Genomic DNA, 26243 nt, shown 5'->3' with positions numbered 1-26243 from the left:
GGGAATCCAGTCAGACCAATTATTAGCTCCATAGGGTCAGTTTCATATAAATTATCCAAATGGCTTGTTGATATTTTGAGCCCTATTGTTGGCAAAATTTCTAACTTTAATGTTAAAAACAACATAGACTTGGTTGATAAATTAAGCTCCTTGACTGACTTAAATGATTTTAACGTGGTTAGTTTTGATGTTACTTCCTTGTTTACGAAAGTTCCTGTTGATGATTTATTAAGTTTCTTATCTGAAGAACTCGTTAACTATGATTTACCATTGCCAGTTCCTATCATTAAACTTATTAAACTTTGCATTGTTGATGCAAAATTTGTATTTAATGATAAGTTTTACACTCAGAAGTTTGGTATGGCAATGGGAAATCCTCTTTCACCTGTTCTTAGTAACCTATACATGGAATTTTTTGAAACAAGGCTGCTTAACACAATCCTCCCTAATAGAGCTAAATGGTTCAGATATGTTGATAATATTTTGTGTCTTATGCCCAAAAATGTAGATATACACCATTTCCTTGGAAAATTAAATAGCTTAGCCCATTCTATAAACTTTACCTTTGAGTTTGAAGAAAATAACTCATTGCCTTTTCTAGATGTTTTAATTATTAAGGGTAATAATGAATTCAAATTTAAAATTTACAGAAAACCTACAAATAACTGTTCCTATGTCCACTATTATTCCTCGCATCAAGATACAGTCAAACTGTCTGTTTTCTCATCAATGTTTTTGAGAGCTTTACGAATTTGTAGTCCTGAGTTCATAGATGAGGAAATATCCAAAATTTATGAAATAGGTAATGATTTAAAATACCCAAGAAATGTAATTGATAAATCTTTTAAAGTTGCTAGAAATACTTTTTACAATCCAAAAAGGGACAACCAGCCTTATTCGACTAAAAATATGTTGGTTATCCCTTACCATGAAAACTTGGTTGATATGCCTTCTCTTCTTAAGACTTTTAATATTAAAGTTATATTCAAAAATCTTGATACAGTAAAAAAAACTTTTGATAAAGAATTCCCCCCAAAATGCTGATGGATGTGTCTATAAGATTCCTTGTAAAATTTGCGATAAAGTTTATTACGGTCAAACTGGTAAAAATCTCGAACTAAGATTAAAACAACATAAATATAGCATTAGAACTGGACAAGATTCCAATGCTCTATTTATTCATGTAAGAGATTTTAACCATCCAATTGATTTTCAAAAAGTTGAGAAAGTAGTATCAAGCAAGTCCATGGTCGACAGGAATATAATTGAATCTTGTTTCATAAAAAGCAGTTTTGACAATAATATGAATATTTCCTTTGGTTTATATAAATTATATCCATTTATAATTAATAGAATTTGGGAAGAATTTAATAATACACTGGACAAATAATAATTTTTAAATTTTCTTGGGTAGAATAGTTTGTGGGTGAGTTGTGCAAAGGACCTGTCCAAGGCTCTGGTGGCCTGGTGGTTAACGCTCTCGCTTCACACGGTGAGGGCCTGTGTTCGATTCCCAGCCAGAGTAGAAACATTGGACGTGTTTCTTTCCACCTGTTGTCTATGTTCCCCATCAGTAAAATGGGTACCTGGGTGTTAGTCGACTGGTGTGGGTCGCATCCTGGGACACTGACCTAAGGAGGCCTGGTCACAGACCGGGCCGCGGGGGCGTTGACCCCCGGAACTCTCTCCAGATAAACTCCAGATAAGTTGGGTCGGCGCGCGTCCCGTGTTTAACCGTTGTGGGATCTGATAGTGAGGTGCTGGCCAGACCCCTTATATAGCTTCCTTGGATGCTTTACTTTCATAGTTCCTTGATAATGTGAGTAATCACGAAAGCGCTTGGAATTTCTCTATTCTTTCAGAGTGGTTGTTTTGCATATTCTGAAATCACCTGTTTACTGTGATCTTATTGCATATATACATATATATATATATATATATATATATATATATATATATATATATATATATATATATATATATATATATATATATTAAAAACACTACTGCGTGTGCTGCTGCCATGTATAAAGTAACAAGTATTCTGGAAAAGCTTTAGAGCTGGTGTGAGCTCTCAGCTTACAAGTGTTGCTAGCCGCTGATCGTAAGCTCACTGGTAATACTCAACTCCCAGCGCTAATCTTCAACTTTATTTGACAATTATTATACCGTAATCGCAATGGGCGAGAGCCTTGAGAGTCTTGATAATATGACACGTGAATGTACACGAAACCAAGGCATTAGAAACCCAAGTATTTCTGCTCTGGTGGTCTGGGACCATTCCTGCGGCCCGGTCTGTGACCACTCATACTGAATACCTGGAAGGGGTTTCGGGGTTCAACGCCCTCTCGTCCCGGTCTGTGACTAGGCCTCATGGTGGACCAGGGCGTGATCAACCATACTGTTACTTCTGGCCGCAGGCAAACCGACATACGAGCCACAGCCCTGCTGGTCAGGTACTGACTTTAGGTGCCTGTCCAGTGCCTTCTTGACAGTTAGGAGTCTATTAGTAATCCCCCTTGTGTATGCTGGGAGGCAACTGAACAGCCTTCGGCCCCTGACACTTACTGTGTTGTCTCTTAGTGTACTTGTGGTGCGCCTGCTTTTCATTGGGGGGATGTTCCATCTCTTGCCAAGTCTTTTGCTTTCGTAGGGAGTGATTCTGGTATGCAGATTTGGGACTACTTCCTCTAGGATTTTCCAAGTGTATGTTATCATGCATCTTTCTCGTCTCTGCTCAAGGGAGTGGAAATCAAGGAACTTCAACCGTTCCCAGGAATTTAGATACTTTATCGTGCTTATATGTGCCGTGAAAGTTCTCTTTATATTCTCCAGGTCTGCAATTTCGCCTGCCTTGAAAGGGGCCGTTAGTATTCAGCAATATTCCAGCCTGGAGAGAATAAGCGATTTGAAGAGAATCATCATTGGTTTGGCATTCCCTGTTTTGAAGGTTCTCATTATCCATCCTATCATTTTCTTAGCAGATAATTGTAGATACGTTGTTGTGATCTTTTCAAGTGAGATCCTCTGACATTATCACTCCCAGGTCCTTCACATTAGTTTTTCGCTCTATTGTGTGGTTGGAATTTATTTTATACACCGATACAGTTTTAATTTCCTTGAGTTTTCCATAGCGGAGTAATTTAAATTTGTCATCACTGAACTTCATACTGCTTTCCGAGGCCCAGTTAAAGATTATATTGATATCCGCTTGGAGATTTGAAGTGTCTTCGATGGATGACACTGCCCTGCAAATTCGGGTGTCATTCGCAAAGGAAGACACGAGGTTGTGGCTTACATCTCTATGTCAGATATGAGGATGAGAAACAGGATGGCAGCGAGTACTGTACCTTGTGGAACAGAGCATTCCAACGTAGCCGCCTCTAACTTGACTCTGTTTACTATCACTCTTTGCGTTCTATTTTCAGATCCATCTAACAACTTTTCCTGTTATTATTCCTTCAGCACGCATTTTGTGCTATTACGTCATGATCGCACTTGTCGAAGGCTTTCACAAAGTTTTTTGTATACTATATCTGCATTTTGTTTGTCCTCTAGAGTGCCCAAGACCATGTCACAGTGATCCAGTAGTTGGGATAAGCAGGAGCGACCTGCTCTAAACCCATGCTGCCCTGGGTTGTGCAACTGATGGGTATCTAGATGAGTGACCATCTCACTTGAGAAGTTTCTTTGGCAGAAACTGCTGAGATCAAAATGATCAGCATCTGTTAAGAGTTGTGTTTACAGTCACCTTGTTTGTGAAGGAAGACGCTAAGAACTATTGGACCATTTTCTATATGCTTTATTGAGGGTATTCAATACCAACAAGTTGATCAACAAGACACAAGTGAAACACTTGGGTATTTTTACTGCTGAATTGTTTCGCTTGCACCATATTCTTCACTCGGATACAAGCTAATTCTATTGTCTTCAGTTTATATCCTTCTATATTCGGCTGAAGAAAACTGTGTCGCTACGTGTGTTATTTCTTAACGTTCGGGTAACTGGCAGTGTCTGCGAGCCTCCAGCTCTTGTGTGGCAGAGTTCCAGTGTTTACATCTGTAACGGGTCCTTTCAGTATTTTCCAGGTGAGTTATGATGCCTCACTCTCCTGCGCGGCTGAGAGTACAATTTCAGGGATTATAGGCATATATATATGTATTAATGCGGCCAGTGAATTTTTTCAATACTAAATTTTTAAAATCTCACTTGCCTTAAGTAGGGTTGTTCATGTACAGAAGTATTAGTACTGAAAATTATTACAATCGAAACTAAGCTCTAAACCCACAAGGGTTAAATAACTGTTGAAGAGCATCCTCGTCGGTAAATCAGGGAACGGGTGGGATATGAACTCCTGGCAGACGAGTTATAAAACTCACAAGTCAAGAGACCGTTCTGTTATTCGTTTGTAATCGTGTTATTACGATTATGTGAATCCTTGTAGGCTTGGTAGCTCTATGAAGATTATTATCTATCCTTACCTTCAAGGATCACTATTGTGATCCTTACCTTCAAGGATCACTGTTGTGATCCTTACCTTCGAGGATCACTGTTGTGATCCTTCCCTTCAAGGATCACTATTGTGATCCTTACCTTCAAGGATCACTATTGTGATCCTTACCTTCAAGGATCACTGTTGTGATCCTTACCTTCAAGGATCACTGTTGTGATCCTTACCTTCAAGGATCACTGTTGTGATCCTTCCCTTCAAGGATCACTGTTGTGATCCTTCCCTTCAAGGGTCACTATTGTGATCCTTACCTTCAAAGGGTCACTATTGTGATCCTTACCTTCAAGGATCACTATTGTGATCCTTACCTTCAAGGATCACTATTGTGATCCTTACCTTCAAGGATCACTATTGTGATCCTTACCTTCAAGGATCACTATTGTGATTCTTACCTTCAAGGATCACTATTGTGATTCTTACCTTCAAGGATCATTGTTGTGATTCTTACCTTCAAGGATCATTGTTGTGATCCTTCACTGTTGTGATCCTTACCTTCAAAGGTCACTATTGTGATCCTTACCTTCAATGATCACTGTTGTGATCCTTACCTTCAAGGATCACTACTGTGATCCTTACCTTCAAGGATCAATACTGTGATCCTTATCTTCAAGGATCAATACTGTGATCCTTATCTTCAAGGATCACTACTGTGATCCTTCAAGGATCACTACTGTGATCCTTATCTTCAAGGATCACTATTGTGACCCTTACCTTCAAGGATCACTATTGTCATCTTTTAAGGTAAGGAAGATTATCAACATCCTTGGTTAACCTGAGTTATGAGAGTGTGAATCACTCACACACAGTTGTGAGAGTGTGAATCACTCACACACAGTTGTGAGAGTGTGAATCACTCACACACAGTTGTGAGAGTGTGAATCACTCACACAGTTGTGAGAGTGTGAATCACTCACACACAGTTGTGAGAGTGTGAATCACTCACACACAGTTGTGAGAGTGTGAATTACTCACACACAGTTGTGAGTGTGAATCACTCACACACAGTTGTGAGTGTGAATCACTCAAACACAGTTGTGAGAGTGTGAATCACTCACACACAGTTGTGAGAGTGTGAATCACTCACACACAGTTGTGAGTGTGTGAATCACTCACACACAGTTGTGAGTGTGTGAATCACTCACACACAGTTGTGAGTGTGAATCACTCACACACAGTTGTGAGTGTGTGAATCACTCACACACAGTTGTGAGTGTGTGAATCACTCACACACAGTTGTGAGTGTGTGAATCACTCACACACAGCTCATTCTACTTGTATACAGCACCCCCTGGATAAAAGGCACATTTCAGACTCTTAGAGTACAAGTGAAAGCTACTTACTCTATACAAGATACCTGATCAAACATCAACAGGCAGTGTAGAACCACTGGACTCCAAAGATCAGTGTCTGTGTAACAAATGATGGTAGAACACCACACTAAAACCTAACTGCGGTAATGATATAAATTCTAATAATTTTCTATACGCCCTGTCTATGCATTTGGTGGGGGGGGGATGTGGAAGGTATTCAGGCTTAATTCAGGGAACTGGAGCACAGATTCAATTCCCTAGATCTAGAAACCCCTCACCAGCGTCAAGGAACCTTCCTTGAGGGGTGAACGATTCTCAAGCGTTCTATCCTCGAAGTGTCTCCCGAGGCCAGATTATTGTTGTGTATAGTATGACAACACCACTGTTATGTTGCGACATTTATTTCATTACAAGTGTACACAGCTGAGTGACGTCGACACCTCAGTGTTCAGACATCGTAAATGTACCTTCCCACAGGTGTGGAGGAGCAGAGTGACCTTGACAGCTCAGTGTTGTCACACTGAGTTGTCAAGGTCAGTGTACTTATCCACAGGTGTGGAGGAGCAGAGTGACCTTGACAGCTCAGTGTTGTCACACTGAGTTGTCAAGGTCAGTGTACTTATCCACAGGTGTGGAGGAGCAGAGTGACCTTGACAGCTCAGTGTTGTCACACTGAGTTGTCAAGGTCAGTGTACTTATCCACAGGTGTGGAGGAGCAGAGTGACCTTGACAGCTCAGTGTTGTCACACTGAGTTGTCAAGGTCAGTGTACTTATCCACAGGTGTGGAGGAGCAGAGTGACCTTGACAGCTCAGTGTTGTCACACTGAGTTGTCAAGGTCAGTGTACTTATCCACAGGTGTGGAGGAGCAAAGTGACCTTGACAACTAAGTGTTGTGACGCCCTCACTAAGTGTACCTTCCCACAGGTGTGGAGGAGCTGAGTGCTGAGACGTTGATAGCTCAGCTGGACAACGGCGTCCACGTGTGTCACCTGGCTGAGGTGATCTCCAGGCGGGCCCAGGAGGCCAGGGATAAGGGCATCTCCTCTCTGGTAAGTCTCCACAAAGTCATCAGCTTTAATGGTTGTATTATTATCGTCTCTTCCGTCACCCACGATGGCCCTCCACACACCTCACCTTTTATAAACTTGACGCAACAATCATTTCTGACAGCTCTGATGTCTTATTTTATAACGTACGTACGTGTGTGTGTGTGTGTGTGTGTGTGTGTGTGTGTGTGTGTGTGTGTGTGTGTGTGTGTGTGTGTGTGTGTGTGTGTGTGTGTGTGTGTGTGTATCTGTGTGTGTGTGTGTGTCTGTGTGTGTGTGTCTGTGTGTGTGTGTCTGTGTGTGTCTGTGTAATCCCCTAATTGTACTCACCTAATTGTGGTTGCAGGGGTCGAGATTCAGCTCCTGACCCCGCCTCTTCACTGATCGCTACTAGGTCCTCTCCCTCTCTCTGCTTCCTGAGCTTTGTCATACCTCTTCTTAAAACTATGTATGGTTCCTGCCTCCACTACTTCACTTGCTAGGCTATTCCACTTCCTGACGACTCTATGACTGAAGAAATACTTCCTAACGTCCCTGTGACCCGTCTGAGTCTTCAGCTTCCAGTTGTGACCCCTTGTTCCTGTGTCCTCTCTCTGGAACATCCTATCTCTGTCCACCTTGTCTATTCCCCGCAGTATCTTGTATGTCGTTGTCATGTCTCCCCTGACCCTTCTGTCCTCCAGTGTCGTCAATCAGATTTCCCTCAACCTTTCCTCGTACGACTTTCCCCTGAGCTCTGGGACTAGCCTTGTTGCAAACCTTTGTACTTTCTCTAACTTCTTGACGTGCTTGACCAGGTGTGGGTTCCAGACTGGTGCTGCATACTCCAGTATGGGCTTAACATACACAGTGTACAGTGTCTTGAACGATTCCTTATTAAGGTATCGGAACGCTATTCTCAGGTTTGCCGGCGCCCGTATGCTGCAGCAGTTATTTGGTTGATGTGTGCCTCCGGTGACGTGCTCAGTGTTATGATCACCCCAAGGTCTTTCTCCCTGAGTGAGGTCTGTAGTCTTTGTCCACCTAGCCTATACTCTGTCTGCGGTCTTCTTTGCCCCTCCCCAATCTTCATGACTTTGCATTTGGCAGGGTTGAATTCGAGAAGCCAGTTTCTGGACCAGATGTCCAGCCTGTCCAGGTCTCTCTGCAGTCCTGCCTCATCCTCATCCGATTTAATTCTTCTCATCAGCTTCACATCATCTGCGAATAGGGACACTTCAGAGTCTATTCCTTCCATCATGTCGTTCGCATATATCAAAAATAGCACTGGTCCTAGAAATGACCCCTGTGCGACCCCGCTCGTCACAGGCGCCCACTGTGATACCTCTTCACGTACCATGACTCGTTGTTGCCTCCCTGTTAGGTATTCCCTGATCCATTGCAGTGCCCTCCCTGTTATATGCGCCTGATCCTCCAGCTTCTGCACTAATCTCTTGTGGGGAACTGTGTCAAAGGCCTTCCTGCAGTCCAGGAAAATGCAATCAACCCACCCCTCTCTCTCGTGTCTTACTTCTGTTACCTTGTCATAAAACTCCAGAAGGTTTGTGACACAGGATTTGCCTTCCATGAACCCATGCTGGTTTTCATTTATAATCTTGTTCCGTTCCAGGTGTTCCACCGCTCTCCTCCTGATAATCTCCTCCATGACTTTGAACACAATACACGTCAGAGACACAGGTCTGTAGTTTAGTGCCTCATTTCTGTTTCCTTTCTTAAATATGGGGACTACATTTGCTGTCTTCCATTTCTCAGGTAGTTGCCCAGTTTCAAGGGATGTGTTGAAGTTTGTGGTTAGGGGCACGCACAGCATCTCTGCTCCTTCTCTAAGAACCCACGGGGAGATGTCCGGTCCCATCGCCTTTGAGGTATCAAGGTCACTTAGCAGCTTCTGCACCTCCTCCTCGGTTGTTCGTATGTCATCCAACACTTGTTGGTATATTCTCTCTTGATGTTCCCTTCTGTGCTGTCTTCCCAGAGCCTTTCTTGTCTCTACTGTAAAAACTTCCTTAAATCTCCTGTTTAGCTCCTCACATACCTCCTGATCATTTCTTGTGAGTTCTCCACCTTCTGTCCACAGTCTGATCACCTGGTCTTTGACTGTTGTTTTCTTCCTGATGTAGCTATACAACAGTTTCGGATCAGTCTTGAAATAACAAAAAAGGCACAATACCCTGACTGGAACGATACACAAATAACTCGCACATAAAAGAGAGAAGCTTACGACGACGTTTCGGTCCGACTTGGACCATTGACAAAGTCACACTAACCAGAAGTGGAGCAGGACGGCTATATATAGGCAGGAAGAGGTGGTGGTAGTAGTAGTAGTAGTACAAGAATGGTATATAATACCGACAAGACGAAATTAAGACACACGCGCAACACCCGGGCATCCCTATCGTAGACGTTTCGCCATCCAGCCAGCCACTGGATGGCGAAACGTCCACAACAAAGACAACCAGACGCCGCACATGTGTCTTAATTTCATCAGTAGTTGTAGTACTAGTAGTAGAAGAGGTAGTGGTAGTGGTAGAAGTGGGAAATAAGGAGGACGAGCCAGTCAAATACAAAGGAAGGGGAGCACTGCAAGAGAGTTAGGTGCCCACTGAGGGAGAGCAAGCGCACAGAGGTGCGTGAAAGGGGAAGTGGTGAAATAAATGAAGAAGAGACAGAAACACGAGACAGAAGAGAGAAAGACAACCCAGAGGGGAAAAGGAAAGAGGAAAGGGGAAGAGGGAGAAGAAAAAGAAAAAGAAAAAAATGAGGAGTCAGGTTAAGTCACGGGTGTTCTGAAGTTTGGAGCATTTTACAGTGTAGTGGGAGAGGAAGGCATCTACAGAGACGAAGCCAGGGCTAAGATTCATACAAGGAAAGTTGTGTATTAGAGAGGATTCAACTAGACGGCGACTGTTCGAGTTGGAAGTAGGGAAGACAGTTTTAGCAGAAGACCAGTCAATAGGATGGCTATGATCTCTGACGTGACAGAAAAGAGCATTGTTAGTGTCGGCAAGCCTAACACTATTTTTGTGCTCCCTAAGTCTGTCAGAAAGAGATCGACCAGTTTCTCCGAAGTATTGAAGAGGACAGGAGGAGCAAGAAATAGAGTAGACACCAGGAACATCTGTAGAGGGAGGAGAGGTATGAACGAGATTAGTGCGAAGAGTGTTAGTCTGGCGGAAGGTAAGCTTGATGTCTAAGGGACGGAGAGAATTGTTGAGATTAGAAAGACCGGAAATGTAGGGAAGGCAGAGGATAGAAGAGTTCCCAGGAGTAGAGAGTTTGGGAGAGAAGAAATTGCGTTTGGCACGTGAGAGGGCAGAGCCTATGAAATGGGAAGGGTAGCCAAGACGGGAAAACGAATTATGAAGAGTGGAAATTTCTGCTGGAAGGAACTGAGGATCACAGATGCGGAGGGCACGGAGAAAGAGGGAGATAACACTTTTCTTGACAGGGGAAGCATGATAGGAAAAGTAGTGAATGTACATGCCACTGTGCATAGGTTTTCGGTAAACGGAAAAGGAAAAACCTGTATCTGAGCGGTGGACATGGACATCAAGGAAAGGAAGCAAGGAATTAGATTCCCATTCAGCTTCAAACTTAATGGAAGGGGCAAGATTATTAAGAGCTTTAAGAAAAGGTTGGAAGAGACTGGAGTCATGAGGCCACAGAGCAAAGATGTCATCCACATAGCGGAGCCAGAGTGAAGGTTGCACATCGAGGGTAGGAAGAAGAACAGTCTCGAAGTATTCCATGTAAAGATTAGCAAGGACAGGAGAGAGAGGAGAGCCCATAGCGACACCGAAGGTGTCAATGGTCCAAGTCGGACCGAAACGTTGTCGTAAGCTTCTCTCTTATGTGCGAGTTATTTGTGAATCAGTCTTGATTTTCGATGCTATGTTATTTTCATACTGTCGCTGGGCCTCCCTCCTTACCTGTGCATACTCGTTCCTGGCTCTGCGACTAATCTCCCTATTTTCACGTGTTCTCTGTCCTCTGTAATTTTTCCATTCTCTACTGCACTTTGCTTTTGCCTCCTTACACCGTCGGGTAAACCAGGGGCTCGTTCTGGTCTTCCCATTGTTTCTGTTGCCCTTGGGAATAAACTGATTACATCGTCTTCACATCTCTACTGCTCCTGCCTACTTTCTGTACTCGACTGAAGAAGCCTACTGTGTAGGCGAAACGTTTCGGAATAAAGTTGCCTAAATGTTGCCTATGTGTCTTATCTACCAGCGTGGTGGGTGGGGGCAAGTGTCTTCTGCTTTTCTCTCCTCGACTCGTACACCAAGATAATACATCATAGTCATTGATCGAGACTGATATAGATAATTCTCAGCAGATAACCTCAGTGTGGATCTCCAAGTCCTCTGATGTCTCTCATGTACTCCCGTGTACTCTATACTCCGTGTGCTAATTTCAGGACTAACTCGCTACTTACATTCTGGAGTTAGTGGGTCTTACACCAGCAGATGCTAAGTACATTCCACACCTAAATGTATTCTCCACCTAAGCGCATTTTAAACTTGCTGTTAAATGCATTCCACACCACACAGTATAATTCCAGTCGCATATGTTGTGTTAGTAGATTCAAATATTTAGCAATTCTTATGAAAACACTAAAATAAGCGGCGAGAAGAGAAGGTGAGAGAAAAAGAGGCAGAAAGAGTGGGAAGGAGAATCAACAGCAAGATCTAGGTTTATGGGAATCAGATAATGTCGGGTAATTTGCCGGTGAGATAACATTAAGTCAGTTTCAAGCATTTCTCCAGGTTCACGAGGACGCTTTACACACACACACACATACACCCACACACATACACACACACACACATACACACACACACACATACACACACACACACACACACACACACACACACACACACTTCTAGCATTACATACATATGGGCATAGCAATTTGACCACAGAGGCTCTCACCTTGGGTATTAAGACTAGGATCAGAGGAACTCTGTTCCCTTACTAAGGATACATATCCAGTCCAGTTAAACGGGGCAACTAATAGACAGTTGAAGAACTGCAAATGTGTTCCAAATAGTCCAGGTGTTAGGAAGGACAACAATGAAGGGACCAAAATAAAGCAGGACACAGACTTGAGGAGACTGTAAGAAAGTTGTTAACAGTACCATACATGAGGCTGCTATGCAGGAGGCTGGGGTAGCAGGTAAGGTACTCAAGAGAGTACAAGAGTACTTAGTGATGGCGTGAGCATGGGTTACAAGTAGCCTCTCCCAAGGTTCGCTCGGTCCCCTACTTAATGCTATATCTAAATAACCTGCCAGAAAAAAATACTATACATCAGCATTTGTTTACGTGAAATTTGAAAGGCCTTCACAAACGAAGACGGGACACGTCAAGAAGATTTTGAACAATCTTCAAACATACTCAAGAAGGTGGCTGTGTACACTTTCTTTAAGAAAGTACTAAGTAGTGAAAATAGAATGGAAGGTGAGATCAAAAAGAATACAACCGACGAGGAAAACTGCAAACATGGAGAAAAAATCAGTATATAAATATTTGCAACCATAATATCATCAGAAGTTCATATAGAAAGTGTAACTTGAGCAGTATAGACAAGGGAAGATGTCTTAAAAACTAATTTCATTGGCCGGATTTTTTTTGATAGAACATTATATACAAGTAGGTGAGGTAATAACATGGTACCTGACACTGGACAAGGATATAAAAACAGTAGAATTAAAGGTTTTACAGCGACATAATGCTGGAACTGAGGAAAATGGTGCAGGATGAAGGACTTAAGGAAGTAACTTGCAACACTAGAAGCGAGGAGGACCAGGGAAGACAAGATCAGGACATACCTAACATTCTAGAGAATCAGATACCATCACCATTAACACCATTATCACAGCCACCACCACCAGCAATACTACCATTACCATTATGACAGCCTCCACGATTACCATCACCACTAAGACAGCCACAACGATCACCACCACCAGCACCACTAAAACAACCACCACGATCTCCACCACCACAGCTACCACCACCATTAACACAACCACCATGATCTCCACCATCACAGCTACCATCACTAAGACAGCCACCACGATCACCACCACCATTAACAGCCACCACGACCACCACCACCGTTAAGACAGCCACCACGATCAGCACCAACACCAGCACCATCTGTGCAACTGGCATTTTCTTGTGTCCCAAGTAAGAAGTTGTTTTCTGAAGACGAGGCGCACCTGCAATAGATGATTATGCGCCTCGTGAAACCTTCTTATGGCCCCGTGTTGTCAAGTGAGCGAGCAACAGAGAGAGAGAGAGAGAGAGAGAGAGAGAGAGAGAGAGAGAGAGAGAGAGAGAGAGAGAGAGAGAGAGACACACACACACACAGAGAGACACACACACACACACAGAGAGAGACACACACACACACTGAGAGAGAGAGAGATCCTTCGTGTGTAGGACGGAGGTGCTGCTCAGACGTGTTACTCAGAACGAGGACAAAGGTCGAGTGAGCTCACTGGAACAGTGTTGTTACTTGCTGCAGTGTTGAGGAGAGCTACACCTTCGTTGTTATATTCAACACAGCACTACACTCTTGCAGGGAGCACGCAAACACCTTCATCACTGATGTACACTGGAACACTCGCCATTAAAGTGTGGCTTCACCACTGTTGTACACTGGAACACTCTCCAATGAAGAGTTGCTTCACCACTGTTGTACACTGGAACACTCACCAATGAGGTGTTGCTTCACCACTGTTGTACAATAGAACGGAGGCAGCAACCCAGCCATAGGCTCGAAATCACGGGGCCCCAAGACACTGGAGCGGAATCATTGGACACACAACCGGAATTACAGATGGTGGTGGTAGTGGTAGTAGTAATAGTAGTAGTAGTGGTGGTGGTGGTGGTGGTTGAGGTGGTAGTAGTGGTTGTGGTGGTTTAAGTGGTAGTGGTGGTGGTAGTAGTGGTTAAGGTGGTGGTGGTGGTGGTGGCGGCGGCGGCGGTAGTAGTGGTGGTGGTAGTAGTAGTGGTGATGGTAGTGGTGGATGTGGTGGTGATGGTGGATGTGGTGGTGATGGTGGATGTGGTGGTGATGGTGGATGTGGTGGTGATGGTGGATGTGGTGGTGATGGTGGATGTGGTGGTGATGGTGGATGTGGTGGTGATGGTGGATGTGGTGGTGATGGTGGATGTGGTGGTGATGGTGGATGTGGTGGTGATGGTGGATGTGGTGGTGATGGTGGATGTGGTGGTGATGGTGGATGTGGTGGTGATGGTGGATGTGGTGGTGATGGTGGATGTGGTGGTGATGGTGGATGTGGTAGTGATGGTGGTGGTAGTAACATTCAAGAAACACCTTGAAAACACAGATAACTCAGTGCTCACATCCATAATAAAATATACAGAATACAATAAAATAAATAATGAACAACCAATATAATCCACGAACTTAAACACCCAACACGATACTCTCTTACCAAGTTCTAATAACCAGTATCAATTAGAAACCTCCCGTTAAATTATTTATGTCAGAACTCTCCTAAAAGTTCTTCGAGGTCCTTACAGGCACCTCAGTGGTTATCAAGGCCATGACGAAGATAGAAATGTCTAATATGATCCTCAGAGGGTGTTATACCTCACAAACTACACAGTAATAATAGCACCTGCGAAGAGGTACCTATGAGATCCCAACCACTAGACTTCAATCACGGTGCCCCTACCACTGGCTCAAAATCATTAAGCTCCAGCAACAGGGTCATTAAGGATACATGTACTTATGCACCATCAACAAAGGAACCACTAAATTGGCCCATCTAATCGTGTATTATGCATTATGTAGCGTACTCGGTTCACACACTGAGGTTTGTGGCTCGAGCCCCGGTATGGGAGGAGACATATAGATGCCTGCTGTCCATGTTCACCTAGAAGTAAAATAAGACGCCTGGGTGTCAGCCGACTGGTGTGGGTCGCATCCTGGCGCCAAAATTTTAAGTTTATTCAGGTATACACAAATACAGTTACATAGATTATCATACATAGCAGCATATGTGTAGAGAACCTGGGATAACACAAAAAAGTCAGAGTGACATTTCCATTGGGGTCCATTTAATATTTTATTATTATACTATAAAGAAGATATACCAGGAATAACGTAAAAATAGTTTCTTAAATTTACATGTGTGTTAGCTAAAAAAAATAAAAAATCATTTTCCTCCCTTTCTGTTGCTACATTCACTAGGCACTTTTTGGCAGTCTTCTTGAACTGGTTCATGCTATGACTGGCTTTGACATGTGCAGGCAGTCTGTTCCATTCCTTTATTGCTGTACAATAAAAGGTGTTTGAAGCCTGGCCACTGACTGTGGGTACTACAAAGTTGTGCTCTCTCCCCCTAGTACTAAGATTGCTTTGGTTCCCAACCTTGACAAAATTGACAGCAAGATATTCTGGACATTGTTTGTGAGCAATTTTATAAACATGATTTAGCTTCAGTTGTTTTACTCTGTCTTCAACATTCAGCATATCCAACTGCTGTAATTCATCCTGGCCTACATGTTCTCTTGGTCCCAGGACCAGGATGACTCTTACTATTTTGTTCTGAGTGATTTGCAGTCTATCTTGCAGTTTTTTTATTTTGTCAAGGCAGAGTACCATGAAGAGCAAGCGTAGTCCATATGACAGTGTATAAGGGCTAGACATAGGGTCCTGCGAGCCTCAGTAGGTAGACTCTGTGCTTGTCCACACAGGAACTTCAGTCTGACATTCGTTTTACTACACTGTTCTCTATCAGTTCTCCTGACATGCATGTCCAAAATTCTCTACATAACAAGGAGCTTTCTATATAATAGTAAGTCACTGATGTCAACTCGACTGTATACCTTGTACATTTAGAATTTATACACACACACACACACACACACACACACATGGAAGAGGGAAAGAGACGGAGAGTCAGTGGGAGACTTACACAGTTAAAGGAGAAGTCTCCACACCTGTACAATAAGAAGTCTCCACACCTGTACAATAAGAAGTCTCCACACCTGTACAATAAGGAGAAGTCTCCACACCTGTACAATAAGGAGAAGTCTCCACACCTGTACAATAAGAAGTCTCCACACCTGTACAATAAGAAGTCTCCACACCTGTACAATAAGAAGCCTCCACACCTGTACAATAAGGAGAAGTCTCCACACCTGTACAATAAGGAGAAGTCTCCACACCTGTACAATAAGAAGTCTCCACACCTGTACAATAAGAAGCCTCCACACCTGTACAATAAGGAGAAGTCTCCACACCTGTACAATAAGGAGAAGTCTCCACACCTGTACAATAAGAAGTCTCCACACCTGTACAATAAGAAGCCTCCACACCTGTACAATAAGGAGAAGTCTCCACACCTGTACAATACACATGTATTCCTAGTGGTAATTACTTCAGTATTCCACATTAACATCAGCGGTCATATTACTTCACATTTATGCTACTGTTTTATTACTATTCTGATTTTATTAGGCAGATTTTGTGTGTGTGTGTGTGTGTGTGTGTGTGTGTGTGTGTGTGTGTGTGTGTGTGTGTGTGTGTGTGTGTGTGTGTGTGTGTGTTACACTTTACGTGGTTACAACACTTTACAACCCACAACATAGTGGGTACAATCCCTCACAACCCACAACACCATGGGTACAACACTTCACAACCCACAAAACCGTGGTTAGAACACTTCACAATCCTCAACACCGTGTTTACAACACTTCATAACCCGTAACATCGAGTCTACAACACTTCACAACCCACAACAACGTGGTTGCAACACTTCACAACCCAAACACCGTGGTTACAACACTTCACAGCCCAAACACCGTGGTTACAACACTTCACAACCCACAACACCGTGGTTACAATACTTCACAACCCTCAACACCGTGGTTACATTTAACAACCCTCAACACCATGGTTACAACACTTCACAACACCGTGGTTACAACACTTCACAAACCACAACACCGTGGTTACAACATTTCACAACCCTCAACACCATGGTTACAACCCTTCACAACACCATGATTACAACGCTTCACAACCAACAACACCGTGGTTACAACACTTCACAACCCACAACACCGTGGTTACAACACTTCACAACACCGTGGTTACAACACTTCACAACCCACAACACCGTGGTCACAACACTTCACAACCCACAACACCGTGATTACAACACTTCACAACCAACAACACCGTGGTTACAACACTTCACAATCCACAACACCGTGGTTACAACACTTCACAACCCACTACACCGTGGTTACAGCACTTCACAACACCGTGGTTACAACACTTCACAACACCGTGGTTACAACACTTCACAACCCACAACACCGTGGTTACAGCACTTCACAACACCGTGGTTACAACACTTCACAACCCTCAACACCGTGGTTACAGCACTTCACAACACCGTGGTTACAACACTTCACAACCCACAACACCGTGGTTACAACACTTCACAACCCTCAACACCGTGGTTACAACACTTCACAACCCTCAACACCGTGGTTACAACACTTCACAACCCACAACACCGTGGTTACAACACTTCACAACCCACAACACCATGGTTACAACCCTTCACAACACCGTGGTTACAACACTTCACAACCCACAACATCGTGGTCACAACACTTCACAACCAACAACACCGTGGTTACAACACTTCACAACCAACAACACCATGGTTACAACACTTAACCCACAACACCGTGGTTACAACACTTAACAACCCACAACACCGTGGTTACAACACTTCACAACAAAGTGGTTACAACACTTCACAACCCATAGCATCGTGGTCACAACCCTTCACAACATCGTGGTCACAACACTTCACAACACCGTGGTTACAACACTTCACAACCCACAACACCGTGGTTACAACACTTCACAACCCACAACATCGTGGTCACAACCCTTCACAACACCGTGGTTACAACACTTCACAACCCACAACATCGTGGTCACAACCCTTCACAACACCGTGGTCACAAAACTTCACAACACCCTGGTTACAACATTTCACAACCCTCAACACCATGGCTACAACCCTTCACAACACCGTGGGTACAACACTTCACAACCCACAACACCGTGGTTACAACACTTCACAACCCACAACACCGTGGTCACAACACTTCACAACACCGTGGTTACAACACTTCACAACCCTCAACACCATGGTTACAACACTTCACAACCCTCAACACCATGGTTACAACACTTCACAACCCACAACACCGTGGTTACAACATTTCACAACCCTCAACACCATGGTTACAACCCTTCACAACCCACAACACCGTGGTTACAACACTTCACAACCCTTAACACCACGGTTACAACACTTCACAACCCACAACACCGTGGTCACAACACTTCACAACCCTCAACACCATGGTTACAACACTTCACAACCCGCAACACCGTGGTTGCAACATTTCACAACCCTCAACACCATGCTTACAAATCTTCACAACCCACAACACCGTGGTTACAACACTTCACAACACCATGGTTGCAACACTTCATAACCCACAACACCGTGGTCACAACACTTCACAACCCACAACACCATGGTTACAACACTTCACAACCCACAACACCGTGGTTACACTTCACAACCCACAACACCGTGGTTACAACACTTCACAACCCACAACACCGTGGTTACAACACGTCACAACCCATAACACTTCACAACACCGTGGTTACAACACTTCACAACCCTCAACACCATGGTTACAACACTTCACAACCCACAACACCGTGGTTACAACACTTCACAACACCGTGGTTACAACACTTCACAACCCTCAACACCATGGTTACAACACTTCACAACCCTCAACACCATGGTTACAACACTTCACAACCCACAAAACCGTGGTTACAACACTTCAAAACCCACAACACCGTGGTTACAACACTTCAAAACCCACAACACCGTGGTTACAACACTTCAAAACCCACAACACCGTGGTTACAACACTTCAAAACCGATAACACTTCACAACACCGTGGTTACAACACTTCACAACCCACAAACTGGAGATTAAATTTAAATATTACGCTCCCTTCTGGAGCATCACCCTTTATTCTATTCACAGGAAAGAACTAAATATTTGAAGAAACAAATGACGTCTGTTTAACTGACTCAACTTGAAGCAAGTTCCTGTTAGAGCTTCCAGTCTATGATTAACCTGTAAATAAACCAGCAAGGAAATATATTACAATGGATGACAGTCTTGAAGAGAAAAGCGCGGGAAGTTATAGGAGGAAACGTGTCCTGGTGGGGTGCCACAAGTGGGGTGCCACAAGTGGGGTGCCACAAGTGGGGTGCCACAAGAATCTGTACTTGCGCAATTTTTGTTTTATATAACGTACCGGAAAGAAGAAAAACCTATACGAATATGTTTATGGAAGACGAAAACAAGTTTTATTTATATAGAAAATAACTAAATCACTACAAAATAACTTGGATAAATTAAGTACGTGACTGATAGATGACGGAATTTCACGTAAATTTAATAATATGGCAGACATTGAAAATCAGGCGACTTGAAAAACTGAGAAAATCGTGAAAGCGCTCGTGAGAGGATCCCAGGAGCAACTTACACACAAAAATGTTATTTGAAGATCATATAAACAAAATTGTTAGAAATTATAGCGAATATTAAAACAAATTTCAATTATATATAGGTTAGGTTAGGTAAAGTTTGTCAAGGAAACCGGACAAGTGTTTCTTGAAGTGGGTCTTATTAGATGATGACCCGCCGTTGGAGCTTTTGGTCATCTGATTGAGGCCTTCCGCTGGCTTACCGGCTCACCCCTTTAAAAATTATGGTCATAGTTATAACCATTAAGACGACAACTGGTGATACAAAAAAGCTGGGAATCCCCAGGTGGGGGGGTTCCCCAAATATCAGTACTAGGATCGAAATCTTTTCTTACACATATGAACGACCTCTCAGAGGGAACGGAATCCTGTCTGAGTAATAAGTAAAATTGATGAAAGGAATAAGAACAGAAGAGGACAATGATAAACTTTAGGAAGACGCCAGAGGCTACAAATATTGTTAAATAATTGGCTTCGTCAGTTAAGTCCGAACAAATGCAAGGAGAAATGGAAGACGGTCAGAATACATGATACAATATGGGCAGAGAGAGAGAAGCTATAATTATCAGCATGACAAGGGCCTGGGGGTAAATACTGCACCGAGCATATCACAGGATGATACACAAATTAAAACAAATTGAAAAGTTGGGATACGAGATGAGGACGCACGCGCACACACGCACGCACGTACGCACACAGACACAGACATAGACACACACACACACACACACACACACACACACACACACACACACACACACACACACACACACACACACACACACACACACAACATTAACAGTGTTTCCCCACTCAAAGAAATGTTGCGAATGTGATAATGTTATTTAATACCGGAAAGTTGATAAGACACTTGTGCAAAAGTTAGGTATCTTTATTCCGAAACGTTTCGCTTACGCAGTAGGCAGAAGTATCACTACTGCTTCTGCTGCCGCCTCTGTACTCGACTGAAGAAGCCTACTGTGTAGGCGAAACGTTTCGGAATAAAGATACCTAACTGTTGCACATGTGTCTTACTTGTCAGTTTGTCAGTACAATTAAGAGAGTACAATTAAGAGAGTACAATTAGGAGAGTACAGTTAGGAGAGCACAATTAAGAGCACAATTAAGAGAGCACAATTAAGAGAGCGAAATTAGGGGAGTACAACCAGGAGACTACGGCAGAATACTAAGTATAACTGACAGAAGAGTACAACGAAGGGAGTACAGAGTACAACACTGGAGAGAACCAAAGTTAATTATACTTCCTGCAGAAATCAGTGGAAGTCTGCGGACACCGGTAGCCAGGTTTCACTATGTCCTGCACTCAGGTGTGTGTACTCTGCCGCTCCACAGACACTCAGGTATGTGTACTCTGCCGCTCCACAGATACTCAGGTGTGTGTACTCTGCCGCTCCACAGACACTCAGGTGTGTGTACTCTGCCGCTCCACAGACACTCAGGTGTGTGTACTCTGCCGCTCCACAGATACTCAGGTGTGTGTACTCTGCCGCTCCACAGACACTCAGGTGTGTGTACTCTGCCGCTCCACACTCAGGTGTGTGTACTCTGCCGCTCCACACTCAGGTGTGTGTACTCTGCCGCTCCACACTCAGGTGTGTGTACTCTGCCGCTCCACAGACACTCAGGTGTGTGTACTCTGCTGCTCCACACTCAGGTGTGTGTACTCTGCCGCTCCACTGACACTCAGGTGTGTGTACTCTGCCGCTCCACTGACACTCAGGTGTGTGTACTCTGCCGCTCCACAGACACTCAGGTGTGTACTCTGCCGCTCCACAGACACTCAGGTGTGTACTCTGCCCCTCCAGACACTCAAACTGTGCGGGTTATTTGTGCACTGTTCCTGTCATGGTATTGTGCCTTTTTGTTCTTTGTAAGTACTTTTGAATGACAATTTCAACAGTGGCAAAACTCACTAGCTCCACTCACAAAAAGGACTCGTTCAGGACATGATATATTACGTACGTTAGCACCATCCTGGAGGACCCGGCACTCAGGCCAACCAACAGTGTCACACGATAATAGAACTCGTGGCAAGCAGAGGACAGAACGATGGAAAGATGAAGAATCAGGAGCGAAGCGAGTCGAGCTTCACTTCATTTTAGAAGCTGCAAACCAAAACTAGCGCGTGCACGCACGCACGCACGCACGCACACACACACACACACACACACACACACACACACACACACACACACACACACACACACAAACATAATTACCTCAGTGTAACAACTAGATACCAGTTGTTGCGTTATCCGAGAAAGTTCTCCCTGTAATAACCCCAACCTCCTATACCATAATACATGCGAAAAAAAATCGTACAGAGTGGAGCGTATGATGATAATGCAAGTAAATATTTGCTTTGACTATCTGAAGCGAATCAAGAGGCACTGATAAGTTATCACATGGACTGTACCATCCCAATCACTGCAATAAAAATGTCAAATTAGGACGTACACAGCCTGCAGCTGATGCAGACCTTGCACTGAGAACCACCAGCTTTCAAGACACCCTAACGAGGCGCATTTTTTCTCGCACAATATAAAAAAAATTACACCAGCACATTAATTTGAATCCGCTCAGAATTTGCATTATCAGGTTATGAACGTTGAAGAGAGGAATCAACTGGATGAGAAACTCGGAAATCAACGAATGGAAACCAAAGCAGTGTTAGTATTACCAGTTTATTCGTGAAAAAGGCGAAGTTGGGAACTACGCAGGACAAAATCAACCCTATTTTTTTCCTCCAAGATTGACCAGCATTTAAGATTTAAATAGGTTTAAATGTAACAAAGCTCCATTTAAACCTTGAGTATAGGTTTAAATGTAACAAAGCTCCATTTAAACCTTGGGTATAGGTTTAAATGTAACAAAGCTCCATTTAAACCTTGGGTATAGGTTTAAATGTAACAAAGCTCCATTTAAACCTTGGGTATAGGTTTAAATGTAACAAAGCTCCATTTAAACCTTGGGTATAGGTTTAAATGTAACAAAGCTCCATTTAAACCTTGGGTACCTAACATAGCAAGTTTTTACAATGGTGTTGAGAAGAGAAACATGTTATGTTCATATAAAATTACATTATGTAGATTTAATCTAAGATAATCAATAAAGTCAAACACTGACTTAATTCTGATCAGGAGAAATTCTCCAGGAATTTCACAGAAACCAATTTGGTTAATAAAATTTTCACATTTTACACAACCTAAAACCAAGAAGTAGCTTCCTCTGGGGAAAACACATCAGCATAAGGTTTCAAGCTCACCAGAAGATGCATTCTCCAGTTACTGCACAGAGAAAAAAAATTGTGATGAATGGTTTGAAAAACCGACAAGTTGAAGATTGAGACACTTATGCAGCATATGAGAGTCTTTATTCAGGAAACGTTTCGCCACACAGTGGCTTCATCAGTCCAATACAAAGAGGAAGGCGTAAGGAGAGGAGGAGTATGAGGTAATCAGTCCCTCAGCCTGGAGTCGATGTGTTCAGTCCATCAATCTTGTAGAATGTGAAGCCACTGTGTGGCGAAACGTTTCCTGAATAAAGATTCCCATATGCTGCACAAAAAAATTGTACCAAAACAGCGTGAATCCATGAAACAATCCATTTTAAACGACGCATCAGACAATAACAATTTACTGTCATCAGGGATAAACGTGGTCGTACAGTACCTGTGGAATAAGAGACATCCTTCCCTTCCTTGGATCTAATGTAACTCCAGTTCCTTGGATTAAGAGCCACTCATTAGCATTAAGGCAAGACAATGCAATATAAAATGTGGCAGTGTCACCTACACGTTTCACACGAGACTAAGTTATTGATGCCAATTTCAAGAAAAGTCTATATAAACCTGAACATTAAGCAACTGCTCTTGTCAACTGTTCCACAAACCTTCACTTAGTATAGTTGACAAGAGTGGAAATATAAACACATATGCAGTATAATGTGATCTTTTATTGACACACATTATACTGCATGTGTGTTTATATTTCCATTGTGACGGTATTTTATACCATTTATTTCCATAGTTGACCAGAGTTGAAAATTTGAGGCTGATCGGATAAGGTGTTCTGAAGTTATAAACCAAAGTCTTGGAGGAAGTTAGAGACAACAACACTAACTTACAAACGGACGGTTCTGGCCTCACGACGGTATTTAAAACTCAATTAACTCAGTAAAATTAAAAACTAAAAAATTGAATATTCAATGTTTCTCAGTTGTTTTTTGTAGTTCTATTTAAAATTCTCTACAATGCTTGAAGAAAACATTTGATCTTGTTTAGTAAAGTCGAATTTGACAAAAAAAATCTCTAATATTGGCAAATTTGCCTAAATTCAAAACAGACTTAAAATTAAGATGCGTCAATGCTCAACATAAGAACATGAAGGAGGAACAATGCAGCAGGCCTGTTGGCTCATACTAGGCAGGTCCTTTACAATCCATCCCACTAAAAACATTTTCCCAACCCAATTTTCAATGCCACCCAAGAAATAAGCTGTGTTAACTCTATCCACTCATATGCAAGTCTCACTCAAATCCAACCCCTCTCACTCATGCATTTATCCAACCTAAATTTGAAACTACCCAAGGTTTTAGCCTCAATAACCCAACTAGGTAAGAACATTGTTTTAGCTGGAATTTGTTAAGAACATTGTTTTAGTTGGAGACAGGTTAAGTTAATGGATAGGGCGTTTTGTCTTAGGGACAGGAAGAGGAGGCAAAGGGTTATGTTTTCCTGGGGCTGGGATGGAGGATATTGTTAGCCGTCTGGACGACATCATGAAAGGTAATGGGAGCAATCCTATTATCTGCCTCAGTGCGGGAGGCAACGATGTTGGCAGACGTAGGAGTGAGGACCTGATTAGCAGGTATTGGTCAGCAATAGAAATAATTAGGAAGAAGGGTGGGAACCCTGTCATATGTGGTATTTTGCCAAGGAGAGGAGCTGCAAATGAATGGTTGTCCAGGGCAATTGGTGTCAATTGCTGGCTGGACAAATACTGTACGGAAAAATGCGGTAACATTCATTGACAACTGGGACCTCTTCTATGGCAGAAATGAAATGTATGCCAGGGATGAGGTACACTTATCTAGGTCTGGGGTGGGGGCACTGGCAACTGCAGTGGAGCTGTTAGGGCTTTAAACTAGGAATAGTTCGTGGTATGGGTTTTGTCGGGAAAACAGTGAAGTCCAGTGCAGTAATATTAAGAGTTCTAGGGGAACTAGTAATAAGCAGAACTAGGTAGATATTGGAAAGCCAGTGACACTAAATGACAAGGACAGTAATAGGTTTAGTAGAAAAACAGAAATGAGCAGGAAGGGTAAACAGAAAGGAGAGTCTTTCAATGTATATTATGCTAATAGCCGTAGCGCTAGGAATAAGATGGACGAGTTGAGATTAGTTGCTAGTGCAGGTAACAATGATGTATTTGCCATAACTGAGACGTGGTTTAATTCAAAAAGTCAGGACATGCCTGCGGAATGTCACATTCAGGGTTTTAAATTGTTCCAAGTAGATAGAAGTTTCGGGAAGGGGGGTGGGGTGGCATAGTATGTCCGAGATCGCTTGAACTGGGGTTTGAAGCTTATCAGAAAAGGCATTATCTAGTAATTACTCTGAATCCAACTATTTTTTTCAAATTTGTACCCAACCCGTGTATTAATGTTAATATTTTGAAGCCTCTAAACCTGATCAATCTTCAGTAATAAAATCAATAATAATAATATAATTGAGAAATTGAGAGTTATGGCAGCCAGCCACTTAAAGGGACGCATAACGAAGCCAAATAAATCATATAAAACCATGTCTTTTGTTTTTGAAGGTAACAAAAGCCGAGGCGACCCACGACCTCATGACCAACACAAACAATGGATCGCATCAACACTAAATTACGATATGATATACAAGATGCAATACATACATGATGCACAGGATGGAATACATACATGTATAGGATGGAATATACACATGATGCATAGGATGGAATACATACATTTATAGGATGGAATATACACATGATGCATAGGATGGAATACATGTATAGGATGGAATACATATATGTACAGGATGGAATACATACATGATGCATAGGATGAATACATACATGATACATAGGATGGAATACATACATGATACATAGGATGGAATACATACATGATACATAGGATGGATTACATACATGGACAGGATGGAATACATACATGATAAATAGGATGGATTACATACATGATGGACAGGATGGAATACATACATGATACATAGGATGGATTACATACATGATGCACAGGATGGAATACATACATGATACATAGGATGGATTACATACATGGACAGGATGGAATACATACATGATACATAGGATGGATTACATACATGATGGACAGGATGGAATACATACATGATACATAGGATGGATTACATACATGATGCACAGGATGGAATACATACATGATACATAGGATGGAATACATACATGATGTACAGGATGGAATACATACATGATGTATAGGATGGAATACATTCATGATACATAGGATGAAATACATACATGATACACAGGATACAATACTTGATACATAGGATGGAATACATACATGATACAAAGGATAGAATACATACATGATACAAAGGACAGAATACATACATGATACACAGGATACATGATACACAGGACAGAATACATACATGATACAAA

The 26243-nt window shown here is 42.7% G+C and overlaps 1 protein-coding gene across 13 annotated transcripts in view; it reads left to right on the top strand.

Moving 5' to 3' along the window:
* LOC128689486 (GAS2-like protein 3) overlaps positions 1–26243 on the top strand; it is a 1113234-nt gene that overhangs the window by 697275 nt on the left and 389716 nt on the right. For all 13 annotated transcript variants that reach the window (XR_008407186.1, XR_008407185.1, XM_070086395.1 and 10 more), the window contains exon 4: positions 6747–6871. Coding sequence is in view for 11 of the 13 variants with exons in the window: in XM_070086395.1 (XP_069942496.1) it covers positions 6747–6871 (125 nt within the window). In the remaining 2 variants the exon portion in view is untranslated. The remainder of the gene's footprint in view (positions 1–6746; positions 6872–26243) is intronic.

The sequence above is a fragment of the Cherax quadricarinatus genome, chromosome 18 (assembly GCF_038502225.1).
Source record: "Cherax quadricarinatus isolate ZL_2023a chromosome 18, ASM3850222v1, whole genome shotgun sequence".
NCBI classification, from domain to species: domain Eukaryota; kingdom Metazoa; phylum Arthropoda; class Malacostraca; order Decapoda; family Parastacidae; genus Cherax; species Cherax quadricarinatus.
Note: the sequence above shows the minus strand (reverse complement) of the source record. Positions and strands in the feature narration are given on the sequence as shown.